General features: G+C 38.2%; 2 protein-coding genes across 2 annotated transcripts in view; one reads left to right on the forward strand and one right to left on the reverse strand.

Annotated features, from left to right (window-relative positions):
• The window catches only part of LOC146961325 (exostosin-1), a 264,970-nt gene that overhangs the window by 99,538 nt on the left and 143,962 nt on the right, over positions 1-21,470 (reverse strand). The gene's annotated exons all lie outside the window — the stretch shown is intronic.
• On the forward strand, positions 8,515-15,075 carry LOC146961326 (uncharacterized). Its single transcript, XM_085771625.1, has 6 exons — positions 8,515-8,657; positions 8,753-8,844; positions 13,134-13,152; positions 14,384-14,402; positions 14,795-14,856; positions 14,964-15,075. The coding sequence occupies exons 2-6, from the start codon at positions 8,754-8,756 to the stop codon at positions 15,073-15,075; spliced, it is 303 nt and encodes a 100-aa protein (XP_085627751.1). The 5' UTR covers positions 8,515-8,657; position 8,753.

Here is a 21,470-nt window from a genome sequence, read left to right on the forward strand (position 1 = left end):
CACTTTACAAAAGGTTTATCATTGTCTTTATCATTATTGATCCTATTTTGAGAATACAGAAGTAGTGTAAGTTTTTGACAAACTGCTTGTTAGATCTGACTTTGCTATTTGAGGCAAGTACTTCCACATTTCAGGCAACTACTTCCACATTTCTTCCTGTTTGTTGTTCTCATGTGATTTTATATTAATGACCCTATCATCCTCTTGGGGGAGCCTAAACACAGTGTAAATTTATTGCATTTTAAACAATATTATACCGACTATACCAATGAGACACACAGCTCTCTCTGCATAAAAATGTCTTAAAATGAACATTCAAACATTTGTAAACAAAAACATAAACAAAGCTTCAGGAGGGAGGTTTGTTATTAGCTCCGATATGGATGTTAAACATTATAAAAACAATGTAATCCCTCCTGTGTTCCTGCTGTTTGTATTGGTTCTACCCTCAGTGACAACAGCAACAATACAATCAAAAACACATAGAAATTGTTTTGCGTGACCCCATTTCAAATAAAGAAAACCCAAACTCACTATAACAATATAAAGAGAAGAAACATTTGAGAGCAACATGTTTTCACATGGAGCATCAAAAATGTTTCGTATGTGTTTCTGTTGGATCTGAGCTGTCTTTGGCCTGGCTGTCCATCAAACCTGCAGAACTGAAGATACACACACTGTATAGAAATATACGGATATATTTGTACTTGCATGTTTTTCCCATATCAGTCATATCAGTGATGTGTCTGTTTGTCGCGGTGCTATTTATTCCTGACATGGTTTTATTGCACTCTTCAGAGTTTCTTGTCTGTTTATTTATTTAAGGAGCATCCTCCTGAACCTGTTGCACTTTTTCCATCACTAAAAATGTGGTTTAATGGACAAATGTGGTGTTATAAAAAAAAAGACATATGTATAAAAGCTTGTCCAAATTCTTATTTTGCTCCTTAGCTGAGTCATAAAAGTAAATTTGTGTATTTTCTTGGAGGTGCACAACACGATGTCATGGCCACGTTCATTCTCATAAATGGTTTGTCTTCTACTTGTGTGTACATAAAGTAAGCACTGATAGGAAAACAGTTAATATCTAGAACATCTTCTACCACATCACACTAACCTGAAGGCTCCGTACCAAAACAGGAACGCTTTTAATAAACACTCACAGCTAACTACAGGTCACATAGAACTGTGTATTAATGCATTAACAAACCAAACATGACGGCTTTTATCAAAAGAACGCGGAAGATTATTAAAGGTCCTGTAAGTCCCATTTTGTTGGTGTTTTATTCAAAGTTGTGATTTCCTTAAGATGTTTCAAGGTAAAAGCATCTCAGTTTAGTTTTACGTTTCTTCTCTCCAGAGCTCTAGTAAAGCCAGACACAGGTAATGGGACTGTAGACTACTACTGCTACTATTAAACCTACTTCTTTAATGAAACTCATGGTCAGTCAGCACTGAAATTCGCTGAGCAGGCAAATCGGGCTAAAATGCTTCAGCTAGATTAAGGCGACATTAAAGCAAGTGCATGGAAGGAGCATCTACCGACAGCATCGTGATGGCGCTGCATATAGAGGAATTATGGAAGAAATATGATTCGCCTAGGCGGCGGCTCACGACACAAAGCCGTCAAGCAGCTCATCCTTTTTCAGGGCTCTGACTCCTGGAGGTAGAGTAACTCTTGAGTAAGCAGGTTTGCAATAGCCGTGATAATATAGGTTTTATTCCAAGTGCAGCTCACAAGGCAACACAATGGAAACTTTAAAAGTAATCCGATGTATAAAACAACAGTTTGGAAAACAAAAATGCATCAGATTCCATGTAAACACTTGACAAAGTCCTGTTTCATTTCCTGCTGTTTATTTGTGACATCACAAAGTTACAAAAGTCCTGACGGCTGATTTTAAAGGAGACATATCATGCCCCCTCTCTACAAATTAAAATAGTTCCCCGGTGTCTTAAAGACATATCTGTGACATGCTTTGGTCAAAATACCCCAAGGATCAAACATCACAGCTCTGTTTTCATCTGCTCAAAACAGCCCTGTTCAGAACAGCTGGTTTCAGTGCCTGTCCCTTTAAATGCAAATGAACCACTGCTTGCCCCGCCCCTTCTACTGGTCCCAGGTAGGGGTGGTATTATGCAAATTTGAATCCTAGTTACATCACTGGAAGACAACTGAGGGAACGGCTCGTAAAACCACGTGGATTTCAACCTAGGGAGCCTGCACATGACAGATTTTTTTGTCAATTCTCACATTTTGGGGCCGGAAGGCAAGACAAACACCCAAATACATGTTAGACAGCCTTCAAAAAGTGATATTTTCATAATATGTTCCCTTTAAGACTCAGTTTCTGAATACAGGCTGCGTGCATTTCTGTGGCCTACAGTATTAATATAGCTCATAGAGCTGCTTTACAGTATAATAAAAAAAGTTACAGAAATTTCACTTATAGTTTATGGAAACCTTCAATAGGAATTAAGCAGATATAGGAAACTGGAACATCTCTTGTGCTGTAGGGTTCACAAACATGATGGTGTTTGTGACTGTGTATCTCTGAACATTATGAGACATCATGAGCAAGATATGACCGAAAAACATTACTACACTATATTAAGATATAAATATCATACAGTATATTATACAACATTTTCCATTATACTTAGTTTAATTTAATGGTTCCATCAAGACACAGACTAAAAACGCTGGTGGTCAAAACAAGATGAAAATGTGCTTCATTTAGTTTCTTCCTTCAGCTCCCTCATTATTTTGGAAACAACAAAAACACTGATCTTCAGACTTTTCCCCAGTCCAGTTCACGTAGACAATTAGACAGGATTTAGTTGAGATTGTGATTCCTTTTTTTTTTTTTTTTGCTTTGCTCTATGATGCTCACTGGTACATGTTCGTGTCACAAAATACTATGTGCGGTCCACTAACAATCAGGATTAGCAGGCATTTTGTCCACATATACACTCACCAACCAACACTTTTAATTGGCATCATCCAAAAATCCCTGCGAGTCTTGTCAGAAGAGAAAAACCTCAGCAGCACACGACACCGAGTGGTTGGTCAGTTAAACCTCTGCAGCCACTTAGTCAAACTTGTGTCCTATCATGTTTCTCTTTAAAATGAGCTCTTGCTATAAATCTTACTGGGTCCTCATATCGGTGCCACGGAGAGCAGGAAAATCCCTGTTTTGAATGTTGCATCCTGATTTCCTTGACACTTGTGTTATTATTCGGTTCCAGTATGTTGTTGGAAGAGTTACTCAAGTCTGGCTGTATTAACCCAGGAGTGTATGGGGTGTGCGCGTGTGTTTTGCGCCACTCGTCTGTCTCCAGCGAGGGTTTAAAGAGGGATTGAATTAGAGGAAGGATAGCTTTCAAGTAGGGATTAGGCTAAAGCTGGGTCTCTCAGGGTTATTATTCAATAGCCGGTGAGTGGCATCGGGACCCGTAAAGCCCAGCAGAGAGCTGGCTGAGAGTGGCTACTCCATCAGTATTGAATACAAGAGAGCTCAGGAGTGTGTTTGTGTGTGTGTGCGAATGTGTGTGCTGGACATGGCATTGTTTTAGAATAGTTGGGGATAATAACAGCAATAACTTTGAAAAACTTTCTTTGGGTGACAGAGAAATTGCCAGTGTGTCCACTCAGGAGAGCGTGATGTCTCTCTCTAGTCCATTAAGTTCATCGTTACCAGACTGGACCAGACGAGTGGGGGCCAGACGAATACATGATCTGCAGATGCTGTTTTCTGAATATACATCGGCATTTACAAACATGCACATATTCCTTGGATCATGCATACACATGGCTTCCCAAAGCGATTCTAGCTGAAATACGCAACTATTCTTATTATTTATTATGAGTTCTGTGAACAATGATACCATCTTGATATTCACACATCATGATTATAGACGCCTGTCTGGAGCCTGATAACAACATGTCCAGTCCCTGTGAAGTTAACGCTGTGAAGCCAGTGAATAAAATTCAAAAACAGTGATGAGTACATAAAATAGCAGATTTCTTTTTACAAGAACATGCACAGCAACAGCACAGAGAAGTGTTTCTGCTGTCACCTTTTTTCAGCACTAAATTAAGCAAAAAATATATCAAAGATTATAAAATATATTACTTAATTGTTCTATTGTAGCTCCTTCAGAAGTATTGCCTAATACTGCTTCTCTAATGTTGAGTCTACAAAACTCCAAAAAACTAATTTGTCTCTGCAGCTGATTTCACAATGTGTCTTTAACATTTCAGCTGTGGGTTTGTTTTCTCATGAAAAAGACAGAGATGCTGACTCATGTTCCACTGTGTCGACTTCTCCATATCATTTTAACACCTCTATAGATTTTCTGACTTTGGTGATGAAATGTCAGAAGCTGAAACCAACAGCTGATTTTATCAAATCTATTTTTTTTAACTGCATTTATGCATTTTTTTTTTTTTGCACATTGCAAAAACTTGTGAAACGCTGTGCATCACATATAAACTGCAAGCTTTTACAGAACTTAAACTTCAAACAGCAAAATGTGTAGCAGGCAAAACACAAAACAAAAAAAAAACATGGAGTTGGGCAGAAGAAGAATTAAAGTGGGAGAGAATGAAATAAAGAGCACAGAGCTGAAGATGGTTGAGCGCATCTGTTCCAGCTGATGCTGTGAATTTTGCGTCCTTTGGAGATTTTTAGCGCTACAGTGCCACTTGACTGACTTCTCTGAGCCAGCACACACAGGCTTACACAGGGATCAAACACAAACCCTCGGCTCGTGGCTCCTGATTGTCTGTTGGTTTGTCGGGATCATCCTGAGATGCCCGTTCAATGCTGTTGCCAATCACATGAAGACCTCTCATCTCTCACTGTCACAGAGAGCTGCTAGGACTCAGGCCGGATGAAGACGCACCTGAACCACTTCTTGAAAAACTACATTTCTGTTTCCATATGCTCTATAGGTTGATAGATAGATGAACATACATGTATAAGTTGCCCCCATGTCTTTAGTACAGAGACACCATTCACTTTTCATCATGATATTAACCTGAGGGAACAACAGAACACTTGTTGTTTTTCCCACTATGCACGCAGTTTGGACATTTCCAATGTGACTTCATGTTTCATATTAAGATTGTGTTGGACATCAAACTTTCAGAACAAAAAGGAATAAACTACCTAATTGTCCGATAAATTTGCAGCTATACAAAAAACTCATTGACATAAAAATTGAATCAGAGAACTCAACTACCACTTCAAAAATGGATTTCATCAACATCCAACTACAGAGTTGGAAAGAGTAGCGCCATAATTAAATCCAATATTAACACTAATGCAGTTCATGTACTGTACTTTAAACATAGCAACATAATCAGATGTAGGCTGTATTCACGTGGCGTTAATGGGCCAACGTTAGAGAAAAGTGTTGAAAGATGAAAAATAAAAATTGATATGTGACCAATAAAAATCAGGCAAGAGGGAAAAAAAAATAAATAAAAAAAAAAAAAAACGTATTCAGAGGTGCAACACAACACACAGGAGACGATATAATCCCTCTGGATACTTTTGCTGGAGGGTTAGGGTTAACCCTAGGGTTAAAAACACTAAATGTCAGGAAGCTTCAGAAAAATACGCAGTTATTCTTCAACATTTACAAAACTGACTTTGAATAAACAGATATTTGGGGAAAAACTGAATGTATACAGAGTCAGACACCACCTGCAGAAGATTAAAGAGAACAACATCAGTGTTTGCCACCACCTGCTTGATTGACAAGTGACCTCTGGAAAGTACAGGACAAAAACACAGCAGTGAAGAGCGGCGAAGATGGATGGAAATTAAAGGACGGTCTCAAGTGGCAGATGTTTCAGCAAAAAGCCCAAAAAAGGACACAGTAACAACTACTTTCTTACCTTTGTTTACTGACTTTGAATTTTCTCACAGTTACTTCATCTAAGTGACATGAGAAGGGGAAACAGAGCATGAGGAAGTGATAAGATAATAATCAAGCTGTTAACACTGATACAGCGAGGACTCTGCTTTGTCATTGCCCCGTTCGGATCAGCAGATAGCACATGAAACACACACGTGACCCCAGATCCCCTACACACATACTCAGCATTTACCAGAAACAGTAGTGGACAGAAAAGTGCTGCTACAGGCCTCCTGAGCCACACAGAATCAAAAGCCATCAGTTCAATTCTTCAATATAATATTATAAATATGGTCCAAATTAAAGCAGAAGTAAGTGATATATTTGTGTTAATATAAGTCTTAAATAGTTGTATCTTCCGACAGCAATCACTTACATAGAGTGTTTGGACCGAAACACGGGTCTGTCAGTCACTCTGCTCTGCTCTGAGTTGAGGAGAAAACATTTATCGTATCCTACAGTTTTTATCCAATGAGGAGAGAGAACGGCATGCAGGGCTGTGTGTGCAGCCAAGGGACGCCGTGAATGTGGCGACGTACGGACGAGGACTGTTATGGTGCGTTCAAGGAAACTCGTAACTCCTGTTTTTCCGACCTGTGAAGTTGTATCAGTTTGATCTGGTGCGAGTTCACCGGTCGGAAGTTACGAGTGGCCGTTATAGTGACTTTCACCGGTAAAACAGGTCGGAAAAACACGAGTGGGTTGCCTGAAACGCTACAAAGTCGTAAGTTGTGACTTGAAGCTGTAATTTACGATTTCAAAAGCCGGCCTGGAACGCAGCATTAGCGAAAATGACCGGATCGCTTACTTCTGCTTTAATATAAATTACATTTTTTTTAAATATATTTTTTATAAAACGTTTTGAAACACTGACTTTTTAGCATGAACAAAGGTTAACATCTTGTAAGGTGATACAATTAGAGGCAATGATATTTAGATGAATTTTGCAAAATTTCAATAGTTGTCTGATTGAAAATGACAAAACCATGAATATAGAGCAGAATTATTATGCAACACTGCGTCATGCCATCATGTGGCCTTTGTTTTTAAATTGTGTTTTATATTTGTATGTAATGAATAGACTCAAAAAAAAAAGTTTTAGATTTCATCTTGTTCAGAAAAACACTTTTCAACCTTGAGGATCCTTCTCCAAAATACTTCCAACATTTGAAGTACACAATATAAGAGATACAGTACGTTTGAAAGGTATTCAGATCAGTTTTACATTTTGGCATATTGCAGTTTTATGACCAAAAAAGATCATTTAACAAATGAGTCTTCTTGGTCCTCTTAACTGCTTATTTTCCTTATTTGACACTAAACAAATTGACAAATTGCCACACACTGTCTCTAGAAAACTGTCATGTACTCAAACTCATATGACACAGACACTGACCTCAGGTTCATGGCTGTGATAAGATCAATAACCTTTTTGGCCAAAATGCAATTAAACCTTATGTTTATCATTTCTGTAGTATTGCTTAATACCACAGTTACTTCCCATATTCAGATAAGAGGGATATCAATCTCCTTTATCTTTGACTATGAATCAGCGAAGAAGCTACAAGACAAATCTTTCATCTTAATTGCAGGTGCAGTTTACAGCTGTTGATGCAACATTATATTGTCATTATATTCTTTAACTACTTATTCATGTAACATCTGTGGGTGTTTCTTTAACTACTCATCAACTCTTTAAGAGAAACAGGAGGTCAAATTAAATAGGCAAATGTTAAATGACATTAAAGTAAAGAGTTAAACCACGGATAAATGAAATACACACTTTGATTATAAGGGTAACAAAGGCCTACACATTTTATGGTTCTCTTTCAACATATGAACCATCACATGCAAAAATTTTACAATACATCATCAAGAAGTTTGTGTTGCTTCCTTTAATGGTTATCTCTGACATTTAAAAAAGCAAATGCCTCTGCCAGAGCTGATGCTTAATATTCACTTTTATCTGTGCATGCTCACATTTTAACAGTTATTAATCCTCTGTGCTTTGCTGTCCTATGTTATGATGCAATGATTAAAATATGTGGCACTTTGACAGCATGTTAACCACATAGAAAAAGACTTGATTTGTTTTCCACATGGCGCTACACTTGGACCAGCTCATTTCACTTTTATATTGGTAACACTAATGTGAAAATACTTCTAAACTCCATCTTTATGCAGATGACACTACTTTATACATTGATTGATGTCTGGATTATTCCAATCAGTTATTTGATAATTATATTAGTCTGTAGAATTTAAATGTGAGTCAGTGTAGATATTTCTAACCCCAACCCTTTTCAACTTTTTATAATGATGCAGAGGATATAAAGATCTAAAAAGGGCAAAACTCAAGTTGCTCTTGCACACAGTACAACTTTGCACCCATAAATATTTTTTCTTTCTTTTATTGAATATGAATTTATTTTCTCTCTAATGATTAGTTAATAACTGACCCCAACCATTCACCCACTTAAATAACCCAGACACTTGAAAGTGAGGAAGTGATAAGAGGAACGTTTGTGTGAACTGGCATTGGTTTGGTAGTAGTCTATTGGCTAGTTGTCTGTTCTTCCTGTGGTCATGATAAACATTGCGAAATACCCATGTATGCCCAAATCAGGTTTGTGCATATAAATAGAGGTCTATGTGGTATTCAGTGGGGAACAGATACTGGCTCAGTGCTCAATTTGCTTTGTAGGCTACCTGTCTGAATCTGTGGAGAGGTAAAAGCTACATACCTATGACTCAAAAAGGAATTTAGGAATTGTTTTGTTATTTGTCACTGCATTAAATTAACTTTTTTTCTCAATTTCTGCAGGATGAAGTGCACCGTGATCTTTCTTGTGTTGTCCATGGTGGTCCTCATGGCTGAACCTGGAGAGTGTATTTTTGGATTGATTTTCCATCACGGTAAGTCATGAAGTCAATGGGGATCTTAATGACAAACTAGAAAAAGCATTTCCAAGAATGGAAATGGTGTGAATGCAATGCTGAATGAGCTGAAGAAAGAAAGAAAGAAAGAAAGAAAGAAACAAACAAACAAACAAACAAACAAACAAAGAAGTAAAAAGACATAAATGGAGTGAAAGAAAGAAAGAAAGAAAAACAAAGGAAGAGAAAAGGAGTAGAAAGAAAGAAAGAAAGAAACAATCAAGCAAACAAAGAAGTAAAAAGACAGAAATGGAGTGAAAGAAAGAAAGAATAGATAGATCAGAGGGGTTAAAAAATAGGGAGGGGTACAGATAGATAGATAGATAGATAGATAGATAGATAGATAGATAGATAGATAGATAGATAGATAGATAGATAGATAGATAGATAGATAGATAGATAGATAGATAGATAGATAGATAGATAGATAGATCAGAGGGGTTAAAAAATAGCTCCACCTGGAATTACACTACTATTTATAGAGGTGGAAAGGTTCAATGTCTGAACTGAAATTCATGAGAAAAATATAAATTGTTGGAGATGTTTACATCAAAAGTATAAAATAATTGAGAGGCTGATGAATTTGAGCTGAAAACCTGTGTGTGTGTGTGTGTGTGTGTGTGTGTCTGCAGAGCAGAGAGATTTGAGCTCTGTGCAGCTTAAAAAACTCTTATCAGAATGTGGTCAAGGAGACCTTCCTGAGCGAGCCAATGTGCATTAAATGTTTGTAGGGCAAAAAAGGGGCCGTGCTGGCAATTTATCCAGAAAAAATCCTGAATGTTTTTTCGATCCCTCTCACTCTAACGATGATGTCACTCACTCTAAGCCCTGCTCGTTAAGCGCAATACACAACCATTATAAAGTTGGATTTTGTCGAAAATTTTAATGATTTTAAAACAGCCAAATACCTAAAAACTGTTGAAGATATCAATAAGCTGAGTAATATGTGAATAGATTAAAAGTTCGTCTACAGTTTAAAAGTCAAATGGAGTCTGTGGGAGAAAGTATGCTGACGTTTTAGAGGTTCAAAGTAGTAAGAAAATTTTAAAAGTTTGAAGATGTTTTCAATGCATTCCTATGGGAAAAAATTAGCAGAAAAAGTTAAATATTTTAAAAAGTATAAATAGTTAAAAAGAGAAAAGTAATGCCGATAAAGTTCAAAAAAAGCTGCACGTTTTGATATATGAATTGTTGAAATCGCACAAAGTATGAAGGACTAGTTTAAAACCGTAGAAAGGCGGAAAGTAGTAAGAAGAAAAACTAGATAAAGTATCATTTCCTGATGGAAATGCGTGTGACTGCTGAAAGCAGCTGAACGCTGTTGCAGAATTAGCAAATAGTGCAAGCAGTGATCACCATACAAATGGTTGCCCAAGGTAGGTATCGAACCCACAACCTCATGGTCAGCAGACTTTCACCCTGCCTCTAGGCCACAGTGCACACACAGTTGCAGAGACTGTTGTCTGTTGATGAGCTGCACTCTGTCTCACTCTGAAGTTAACAAGCCCAAAGCTGTAGTTCCAGTGCAAATCAGTCTTAGTGCAGTGGTATAAACAAGAAACATGTTAACATAAACCAAGATTGAAAGAGGTAAAGAGAATAGGTGGGGGCGCATATGCATTATCAAGTTTGATCTTGTGACCAGACCAAGTGGTATTGGTTAAAGGTCAAAGTGGCTGACACTAACAAGACTGCTCAGGTGGGATTTGAACCTGTGACCTTGTGATTGGTTGGCTGGAACCTTATCCACTAGGCCATTCCAACACTTCCAATGAAGTAGAGGTTGAGACTTTGATGAATGTGAGATTTTTCAATGATGCTTAAAGTCTCACTCCCCCGACCCTTTTCGGCCATTTTAAAACCAGCTCATTAGCCATGCACATTAGCAATTCACCTCTGGGGGGTGGGCGGAGACTGCACTGTTTTGCACCCGCCCAGCCACCTCCTCGCACCCCAACCCCCGGTTGCTGACAGCTGGACATTGTATAATTACAGATTCAGCGCATTTAGTGTAAAACTCTCCACTGGGATTTGATCCCAGACTGGAGCATAGTCCTTGCTCACAGTGCAAGCTGCTCTACCAGGTGAGCTATACCTATTATACCTTGACAGCTACACCGAGCTGCCAAGCCTTTCAACTCTGAGCCATATGAAGAACTTTTGTGACAGACTGTATATTGTAAAATAGCCAATCTGTTAAAAAAAGTCACTATAGAATAGAAAATACTTTATATTAACCTATATTATTTAAATTTCGCATTTTTGCATGTACGGTATGTATTATTTCCAAACTAGTTTTTATTTTCATTTAACATTCATTTATATGCCAATCAAGAGTGGGTGAGTGAAGGAGTGCAAGAGAAGCACCTGCCCACCTCTCATGTCCAAGAGACTTTGTCCTGTCCTCACAACATGAACGAGGAAGGATAGGATGATAGCCCAGGTTTAATTATTATTATAACCTTTATTTAAATTTGGAAATATATTGAAGAGCAACCTCATTTACTATAATAATGAGGATTAATGATGAGGAAACTGTCACTGTCACATCTGTGCAACACCACATCTAGGCCTGCAAGCCTGCCCGTCTTGTGAGTTCGGGCTGGGCTCCAGCTCACTGAACTCAAGTTACATTAGGCTTGTAAATGTGCAGAGAACCTGAGTTACAATGAGCTTTATACTATGAGGAATCAAAGACTGTCCAATGACAGCTGAATAATTGGAATCAAAAGTCAAGCAATGAAGTGAAAAGACTGAGGCAGGAATCGAACCCATGACCATATGATCACTAAACCTTTACTCTGCCACTCGGCTACAGAGAGCATACTGCTTTCAAGACTGTTGTCATTCATTGTAATGTGATGATGTGCTGCAAACTGGTATGAGTAATCAAGGAGATAACAAACACCTGTAACCAATTGAAGGCGGGGGAGGAGAGCAGAATTCAACATAACATAACAAGAGTTCTTCCCTTGGATTCGAACCAGTAACCTTATGGTTGGCAGGCAGTTACCCTACCCCCTACACTACAGTGGAGTCGTGCAGAAGAGAGGTTGAGACTTTGATGAATGTGAGATTTTTTGTGAAAAAGTTAAATATTTGAAAAAGTATAAATAGTTAAAAAGAGAAAAGTAATGCCGATAAAGTTCAAAAAAAGCTGCACGTTTTGATATATAAATTGTTGAAATAGCACAAAGTATGAAGGACTAGAAGAAGACCGTAAAAAGGCGGAAGAAAATGGCCAAACAGAAGAACAATAGTGTGACTGCTTCAGCAGTCACACTAATAAAGAAAATGGCCGAACCGAATAACAATAGTGTGAATGCCTTTTGCATTCACACTAATAACACTAGAGCAATTTAACTGCACAATGTGCACGCTCTATTAGCAAAGAACAGTTGTTGCACATTTCATTTTCCATGTGTAGGATTTGTTGTGAAAAGTGTAAAATGGCCACAAAGTGCTGAGAAGCGGAGCCAGTTTCCTTTCGGCGCCCATGTTAACCGATTGTGTCGTTCACAACTCGGCATGCACCTCCGCCGATCGTTTCGGTGTCTATTTTGTGTGCAAGCCACGAGCGATCAAGCCAGGCAGGAAGTCAAACAAAGAAACACAACAGAATCTGGTCAATTTTCAAAATAAAACACCGCAACTGACAAATACGATAGGCCGTGTTTGTAGCGTATTTGTGTTTATTTAATCTAAACAGAGCGCGAGAGAGATGAACACACACATAGGCTACACATACACAACACACACATACATACAAACACAAACAGCTGAGGGGCAGAATCATTGATACGACATGTGTGTGCTTTTGTAGCCTATTTGTGTTTATTTATCTAAACAGAGAGCGAGAGAGATGAACACACACACACAAAGCTTGGCAAGGTTTATTGGCAAAATCTGACTATGCTACCCATGAATATACAGTATTTGTATAAGTGTAAAATCGTTATAAAATAAAATTAGTTTTCTTTCATATTTACACATAGCAAGCATCTTGCTTTAGAGATCTTGCGCCGCCATGTTTTGTACGGCAAGCCTGAACGGAAACTCCAGCCAGCCAGAGAGCACGTTTCAAGAGTTTTGCGTGCATAAATAAACCAATCAAGAAGAATGCACAAGGAAAGAAGGAGTAGGAAACCGCAGACATATCATAAAATGGTTTAGATCTTCACCTCATCGCAGAGAAAAGACAAACTGTTTGTGAAAATGGGCTATTCAAATAAAACTGACTTGCTTTGCCTTTTGTTTGCTCCATTTAGTTGGCAAGGCGATCCATGGGTAAGGACATGTCCCTCTACAATTATCACATGCATTCAAGTACAAATTTTTAAAATTATGATAATGATTATTATTGACAACTTCTTATCTGGACTAACTATTCACTTTTTCAAACAGACTCATCCATGGGAGAGAAAAATACGATGACACGATGGAGCAGATTGACAAACGCTCAGTCGAGTACAACCCGGAGCAGCCTCGCTTTAACTGAAGAAGCCAGAGTCAAACTTCTTTGGTTTTTGATTATATGAAATGCTTCTTGCATGATGACTGAAATGTGCAACAGTCAGAAAAAAATTTGAAATAAATCTGCAATGACACATCTCAAAGTACTAGTCTGCGTTTTATTTGAAAATGCTATTTGACAATGATGATAAGGAGTTTTATTTTTTAATTATCTCACAATATAGTAACCTTCATGCAATTAAAATCTGATTATTATCTTTTAACAACTAATGTTACTGCAAATATCATTATTTCCACTGCACTTTAAAGGACAATTCCCGGCAAATTCAACCTGGGGCTCTAGTTTCCTAATATTTTAGGTCTAAAAGAACCCTAAACTTTTTTTTTAATGTCTCCTGTTCTGATCTGTCCCTGCATTGCCACAGCAGCGTATAATGGGAGGGGACGGATGTGAACCTGTGAACCTGTGAACCTAAAATATTAGGAAGCAATACCCCTAAGTTGAATTTGCCTAGAATTGTTCTTTAAAGAGGAACTATGCAAGTCCGGTCGCTTTTCCGCTGTTTTGCTAACCTTCCTCCCAGCCATGTGCATTTGTTTACAACAAAGCCGGCAAGAAATCAATCAATAGAGTGGTACATAATGTTATATTGTATACAATGTTATGACATGTATACTTGTGTAGTTTAATAAAGAAGAGATTGCAGGTTACAGGGCGGGGACGCGTTTGTATCGCAGTGCCCAGAGACGAGAGCTGGGACAGGGGGTCAGAGGCTCTGATCTTACAAGGTTGGTTTTCAGCCACGAGATGCAATAAGCGACACGCACATGGAAGGCAGAGAGCCTCCATTATCCCTCGTAACAAGTCAAGCCATTCATTTAACCATCACAATTATTCCAAAACTGTTTAATTAAGGTAAAAATGTAGCATAGTTAAGCTTCAAATCCGGCATAGTTCCTCTTTAAGTCCCATTATGTAGGATGTCCTGATAGTTTGTACTGTGCAAATTGAATAAATAATTACACTTCTCCCATCTGCTTACAGCTGCACTACAGTCTACACGGTCAGCTGTGATGCAATAATTATAAAATCCATTACTTCATTAATCATAGTACAAAGGTTGTATGGGTGCAATTGTCTGGAATGTCTGGAAACACACAATGAAGACCTCAGATCTCAAAACTTCCAATGAGTCAATGAGAAAAATGACTTGAACTAATTTTGACCCTGACCTCTAAACGGTGATGAAAGAAGTGAGCACCGAGTGGAACAGCTTCAGTTCCCATGTCAAGAAATAAACGTAACTGTTTTGGTTTTGTGGCTGAGATTAGATCAATTATCAGCTCACTCCAGCAAACGGATATTTGTGTTCTTCTTTAAATGTGGAAAATGTTACACAATGTTCATGAATTTAGCACTGTACATATAAAGAGACGAATGTCTGGTAATCAGTAGGAAACAGGTATTGGCTGGGAATCTAAGTGCTCACTTCTGTGCCTGTCTGTATCAGCTGAGAGGTAAGAGCTACATATTTATGACTCACTCAGACAAAGACAAAGAAATCTGAGAATTGTGGGTTATATTGTGATTTGTAGGACAAAAATTGTTCTTTTTTTCTCTGTAGGATGAAGTGTACCGTGGTCTTTCTGGTGTTGTCCATGGTGGTCCTCATGGCCGAACCTGGAGAGAGTATTCTTGGAATGATTTTCCATGGAGTCGTTCACGGTAAGTCATGAAATCATTGGGAATTTTTATGGCAAATATTTTTTGACATAACAGAACTGGAAATTTTAGCAAAAATATTACAGAACTGAACTGAACTTAAATTTAATGTTTTTGTTTCGTTTTGTTTAGCCGGCAAGTTGATTCACAGGTAAGGACTGCGCAAATATGCCATGCATTCAAATACAAATACACATTATTTTCACAATAATTATCATAATTATGTTATTATTACTGTTTCTGTTTCCTCCTCCAACAGACTCATCCACCGGAGGAGAGGGAGAGGAGAATACGATGACACCATGGACAAGCTGGACAAACGCTCCATCGAGTACAATGCAGGGCAGCCTCCGTTTAACTGAAGACGCCACAGTGAAAGTGTTCATGATCATATGAAACGCTTACTGCAAGGAAAAAAAACGGCCAGGAAAGCTTAAACATTTGGAATAAATATGCAATGCAACATGTCAACACATTTGTCTCTGTTTTATTTGGAAATGAAGAGGGCCTTTTTTACTATATAGCATATTATAAGTCACTTTCATGTAATTAAAACCTGACTATTAACTAACATTTCCGTAAATATCATAAAACTACCAACTGATCAATGGTAAAACTTTGCTTTAAGCCTAGTTTGTGCACATCTAACAAATGATTTGTAGCATATTATGACCTAATTTTAATCAAATAAACTATATATGTGTTGAATACTACTGCTCCTCTTCACGTGTGGCCCAAATGGAGGCTTGTGTGTAAACACAAGACAGCAATCGGAGGAGAAATTGTAACTGTTGGCGAACACTGACCATTAATAAACATGTTCACTTACTTCCAGCTACATCACAGTCTAAACATCCAGCTGATACGTAGATAGAGATACATTATGAAATCAATTCAATCAACCCACACCCTGCAGGACAGGGCTGGGTGGACTAAATATTTCTATGTATTTTTTATATAACTGGAACACAACATCTGCCTAGTTACAATCTAAACAGCAACAGTGTGTAGATAGAGATGCTGGAGCCAATCCTGACTGTTATAGGACAGTGGGCAGGGGACAACCTGGACAGGTACATTATAAAATGAATTAGTGTGTATGATTGTAAGAAGTACAAGCCAGTGAGAAAAATTCTTGAGCAAATTTTCAACCTGAACTTTAAAACGTGATGAAAGAAGCGAGTGCTGGGTGGACTTCCCATGTTGAGATCAAATTATCTGCTTTTGGATTTTGTGTTTTTTTAGAGATTAGATCAGTTATCAGCCCCTCAATGTAGTTGTTCTTCTGGTAATAATGATGAATATTACACAATGCTCATGACTGTACATATAAAAAGAGGCATATCTGGTAATTAGCACGAAACAGATATTGGCAGTGAATTTAAGTGTTCACTTTGTTCTGTGGCTGTCTGTATCAGTGGAGAGGTAAGAGCTACATACTGTATTTCTGACTCGCTTCGAGAAAGAAATCTGGGGGTTCTGTGATTTGTTATATGATTTTTTTTCCTTCTTTTTTGTGTAGGATGAAGTGTATGGTGGTCTTTCTTGTGTTGTCCATGGTGGTCCTCATGGCCGAACCTGGAGAGTGCATTTTTGGATTGCTTTTCCATGGAGCCATGCATGGTATGTCATGAAATCACAGTTTTAGGAGTAGCTTTGTTACCTATAATTGTCGGTGCTACTCAGAGCTGCTCAGAGCTACGCTACCGAGGTTAATGGGACTTCTTGGTTTCCCTCATCAAACTCATCAAATACACAATCCAGAAACTCCAATGTTCATGAGATCAATGTTCATGAAATCAGCACTGTACAAAGAGATGAATGTCAGTGTTCATGATCATATGAAACGCTTATTGCAATAATAACCTACAAACACAAATGGCCAGGAAAACTCAAACATTTGGAATAAATATGCAATGCAACATTGTCATCACATTTGTCTGTGTTTTATTTGGAAATGATGAGGGCCTTTATTAAGTCACTCTATGTAATTAAAACCTGACTATTATCTCATATTAACTAACATTACCATAAAATATCATAAAACTACCAACTGATCAATGGTAAAACTTTGCTCTAAGCCTAGTTTGTGCACATCTAACAAATGATTCGTAGCATATTATGACCTAATATTAATCAAATAAACTATAACACATATGTGTTGGAAACTACTGCTCCTCTTCATGTGTGGCCCAAATGGAGGCAAAGTTGGCGAACACTGACCATTAATAAAAATGTCCACTTACTACTTTCAGCTACATCACAGTCTAAACATCCAGCTGATACGTAGATAGAGATACATTATGAAATCAATTCAATCAACCCACACCCTGCAGGACAGGGCTGGGTGGACTAAATATTTCTATGTATTTTTTATATAACTGGAACACAACATCTACCTAGTTACAATCTAAACAGCAACAGTGTGTAGATAGAGATGCTGGGGCCAATCCTGACTGTTACAGGACAGTGGGCAGGGGACAACCTGGACAGGTACATTATAAAATGAATTAGTGTGTATGATTGTAAGAATGTCTGGAAACCAATAAAGGAGACTATGTCAAAACGTTGAATATGGCTGAATGATTTCCCACAGGTCAGTGAGAAAAATTCTTGAGCAACTTTTTAACCTCAACTTTAAAACGTGATGAAAGAAGCGAGTGCTGGGTGGACTTCCCATGTTGAGATCTAGTTAACTGCCTTTGGTTTTTGTGGTTTTTAGAGATTAGATCGGTTATCAGCCCCTCATTGGCGAATGGTAGCGTTTGTTCTTCTGGTAATAATGAATATTACACAATGCTCATGACTGTACATATAAAAAGAGGCATATCTGGTAATTAGTACAAAACAGATATTGGCAGTGAATCCAAGTGTTCACTTTGTTCTGTGGCTGTCTGTATCAGTGGAGAGGTAAGAGCTACATATTTCTGACTCACTTCGAGAAAGGAATCTGGGAATCGTGGGGGGTATTGTGATTTGTTATTGTATGATTTTTTTTTCCTTCTTTTTGTAGGATGAAGTGTACGGTGGTCTTTCTTGTGTTGTCCATGGTGGTCCTCATGGCCGAACCTGGAGAGTGTTTTTGGGGGAGGGTATTCAGAGGAGCCATTCGCGGTAAGTCATGAAATCATTGGGAATTTTAATGGCAAATATTTTAGACGTAACATAGCTTTTTTTTTAAAAAATATGTGGTAATCTGTGGCTAAAACATCTGCACTGTTAATTCTGATTGTTTAACAAAACTACATACAAGATTAGTATAATTTTAATGTTTCTGTTTTGTTTTGGTTTGTTTGTTCAATTTAGGCGTCAAGTGGATTCATAGGTAAGGACTTTTGCACTTTTCTTTTCTTTTCTTTTTTTTTTTTTTACACATTATTCCATGCAAAAAAGGTGCATTGTGTAGGAATTACTCCCATCTAGCATTGCGGTTGTATATCGCAAGCAACTCAGTCGTATTTTTCATGCTGCATTCATGTGAAATTGGGCAGACGGCAGACGGATGACAGCCGCTGCACGTAACGGCATAAACAAGCCTCTATGTAAACAAGTGGTCCGTCAGCACGAGGCAAAACAATACACGTGACAATATGTTGTCGTGGCGATGTCGTATTGTTTACCTGAACCATGTTTTACCAGCTTTCTCTCGAGTTCTGTGACTAAAATGACATCTGGTTTGTTAGCGACGGCCATCTGCCCGACTGCGCGTGAATGCAGCATCAGTGTAACGCTCCATTCCTCCTCACTGTGTTACCGCGTTGACTTTTCACAGAAACCGACCCCGCCCGAGCCGATATTCCCAGTGTGTGCGGTGAGTTTCCGTGGTTTCCTACCGTCACGCTGCCACTGAACGTAAAAACATGGCGACACGACATTTCAGCCAGCACAGAGCTTACCCGCTCCATGTATATGATATGAACGTCAAATTCAGAGCTTACTGGAACACTTAAGTTTGTTGATGGGGGGTAATTATTGATGAATGAAAAACATTTTTTTTGAACGAAATAATCGATTTTCTTGAACAGATAACAGGAGCATGTTGCTTTAAAATACACATTCATTTCATAATTATTATGATCATTTTTATTGTTGTGTTACTATTATTACTGTTTCTGTTATTGTTACTGTTATCATTGATAACTACTGTACTTCTTCTTCAACAGCACCTGCCAGCAGAGATGGAGAGGAGAATACGCTGACACCATGGACAAGCTGGACAAACGCTCCATCTAGTACAACGCAGGGCAGCCTCACGTCAACTGAAGAAGCCAGATTCAAACTTCTTTGATTTTTGCTTCTATGAAATGCTTCCTGCATGATGACTGAAAAGTGCAACAGTCAGAAAAAAATTGAGCCTTTTGAAATAAATCTGCAATGACACATCTCAAATTCGGTGTCCGAAATCCCCCCCTACTCACTAAATAGTGACCACGACATTTTGTAGTGGTGTCCGAATGTTTAGTGATTATTAAAGTTCACTATATAGTGCACTCAATGTATCCCACAATTCACCGTGAAATGTTAGTGAACATCCGATGGTCACTAACCGGAGCAAGATATCCCATCATGCATTGTCCAGAAGTGTTTTTCATTTGACCAGTGAGTCCACTATATAGTCCATTATATTGAATTCACTATATAGTGAGTAAGGAGCAGGGAATGAGTGAGTGATTTCGGACACAGCCCTAGTCGGTGTCTTATTTGAAAATGCTTTTGACAATGACGAAATGTGTTGCTTCATGATGCTATGAAATGCTTATTGCAATGATAACCTACAAATGCAAACTGAGACATCTGAAATAAATCTGCAAGTAAATGTCAAGACATATGTCTGTGTTTTATTTGAAACTGATGAGTTTTTTTTTTCTTTAATGTCCTAAAGGGATAGTTCAAAATTTGGGCAAATTGGCCCATTGGGCCATAATCCCTATAGTTTTAGGAGTAGGTTTGTTACCTTTAATTGTCAGTACTACTCAGAGCTGCTCAGAGCTACGCTACCGAGGTACTTATTGGTTTCCCTCATCAAATACAATCCAGCAGCTCCAATGTTCATGAAATCAATGTTCATGAAATCAGCACTGTACAAAGAGATGAATGTCAGTGTTCATGATCATATGAAACGCTTATTGCAATAATAACCTACAAACACAAATGGCCAGGAAAACTCAAACATTTGGAATAAATATGCAATACAACATGTCAACACATTTGTCTGTGTTTTATTTGGAAATGATGAGGGCCTTTATTAAGTCACTCTATGTAATTAAAACCTGACTATTATCTCATATTAACTAACATTACCATAAATATCATAAAACTACCAACTGATCAATGGTAAAACTTTGCTCTAAGCCTAGTTTGTGCACATCTAACAAATGATTTGTAGCATATTATGACCTAATATTAATCAAATAAACTATAACACATATGTGTTGGAAACTACTGCTCCTCTTCATGTGTGGCCCAAATGGAGGCAAACACAAGACAGCAAAGTTGGCGAACACTGACCATTAATAAACATGTTCACTTACTTCCAGCTACATCACAGTCTAAACATCCAGCTGATACGTAGATAGAGATACATTATGAAATCAATTCAATCAACCCACACCCTGCAGGACAGGGCTGGGCGGACTAAATATTTCTATGTATTTTTTATATAACTGGAACACAACATCTACCTAGTTACAATCTAAACAGCAACAGTGTGTAGATAGAGATGCTGGAGCCAATCCTGGCTGTTATAGGACAGTGGGCAGGGGACAACCTGGACAGGTACATTATAAAATGAATTAGTGTGTATGATTGTAAGAATGTCTGGAAACCAATAAAGGAGACTATGTCAAAACGTTGAATATGGCTGAATGATTTCCCACAGGTCAGTGAGAAAAATTCTTGAGCAACTTTTTAACCTCAACTTTAAAACGTGATGAAAGAAGCGAGTGCTGGGTGGACTTCCCATGTTGAGATCTAGTTAACTGCCTTTGGTTTTTGTGGTTTTTAGAGATTAGATCAGTTATCAGCCCCTCCCTGGCGAATGGTAGTGTTTGTTCTTCTGGTAATAATGAATATTACACAATGCTCATGACTGTACATATAAAAAGAGGCATATCTGGTAATTAGTACAAAACAGATTTTGGCAGTGAATCCAAGTGTTCACTTTGTTCTGTGGCTGTCTGTATCAGTGGAGAGGTAAGAGCTACATATTTCTGACTCACTTCGAGAAAGAAATCTGGGAATCGTGGGGGGTATTGTGATTTGTTATTGTATGATTTTTTTTCTCCTTCTTTTTGTAGGATGAAGTGTACGGTGGTCTTTCTTGTGTTGTCCATGGTGGTCCTCATGGCCGAACCTGGAGAGTGTTTTTGGGGGAGGATATTCAGAGGAACCCTTCGCGGTAAGTCATTAA

The sequence above is a fragment of the Trachurus japonicus genome, chromosome 24, assembly GCF_045865225.1.
Source record: "Trachurus japonicus isolate A0001 chromosome 24, Traja_1.0".
In the NCBI taxonomy this organism is placed as follows: Eukaryota; Metazoa; Chordata; class Actinopteri; order Carangiformes; family Carangidae; genus Trachurus; species Trachurus japonicus.

What these genes read in the sequence shown, in the direction of transcription:
- LOC146961326 (XM_085771625.1), top strand. Translation starts at nt 8,754, where the DNA reads ATGAAGTGCACCGTGATCTTTCTTGTGTTGTCCATGGTGGTCCTCATG. An exon ending in CTGTCTGTATCAGCTGAGAG is followed by an intron (nt 14,857 to 14,963) that starts GTAAGAGCTACA and finishes TTTTCTCTGTAG; the next exon opens with GATGAAGTGTACCGTGGTCT.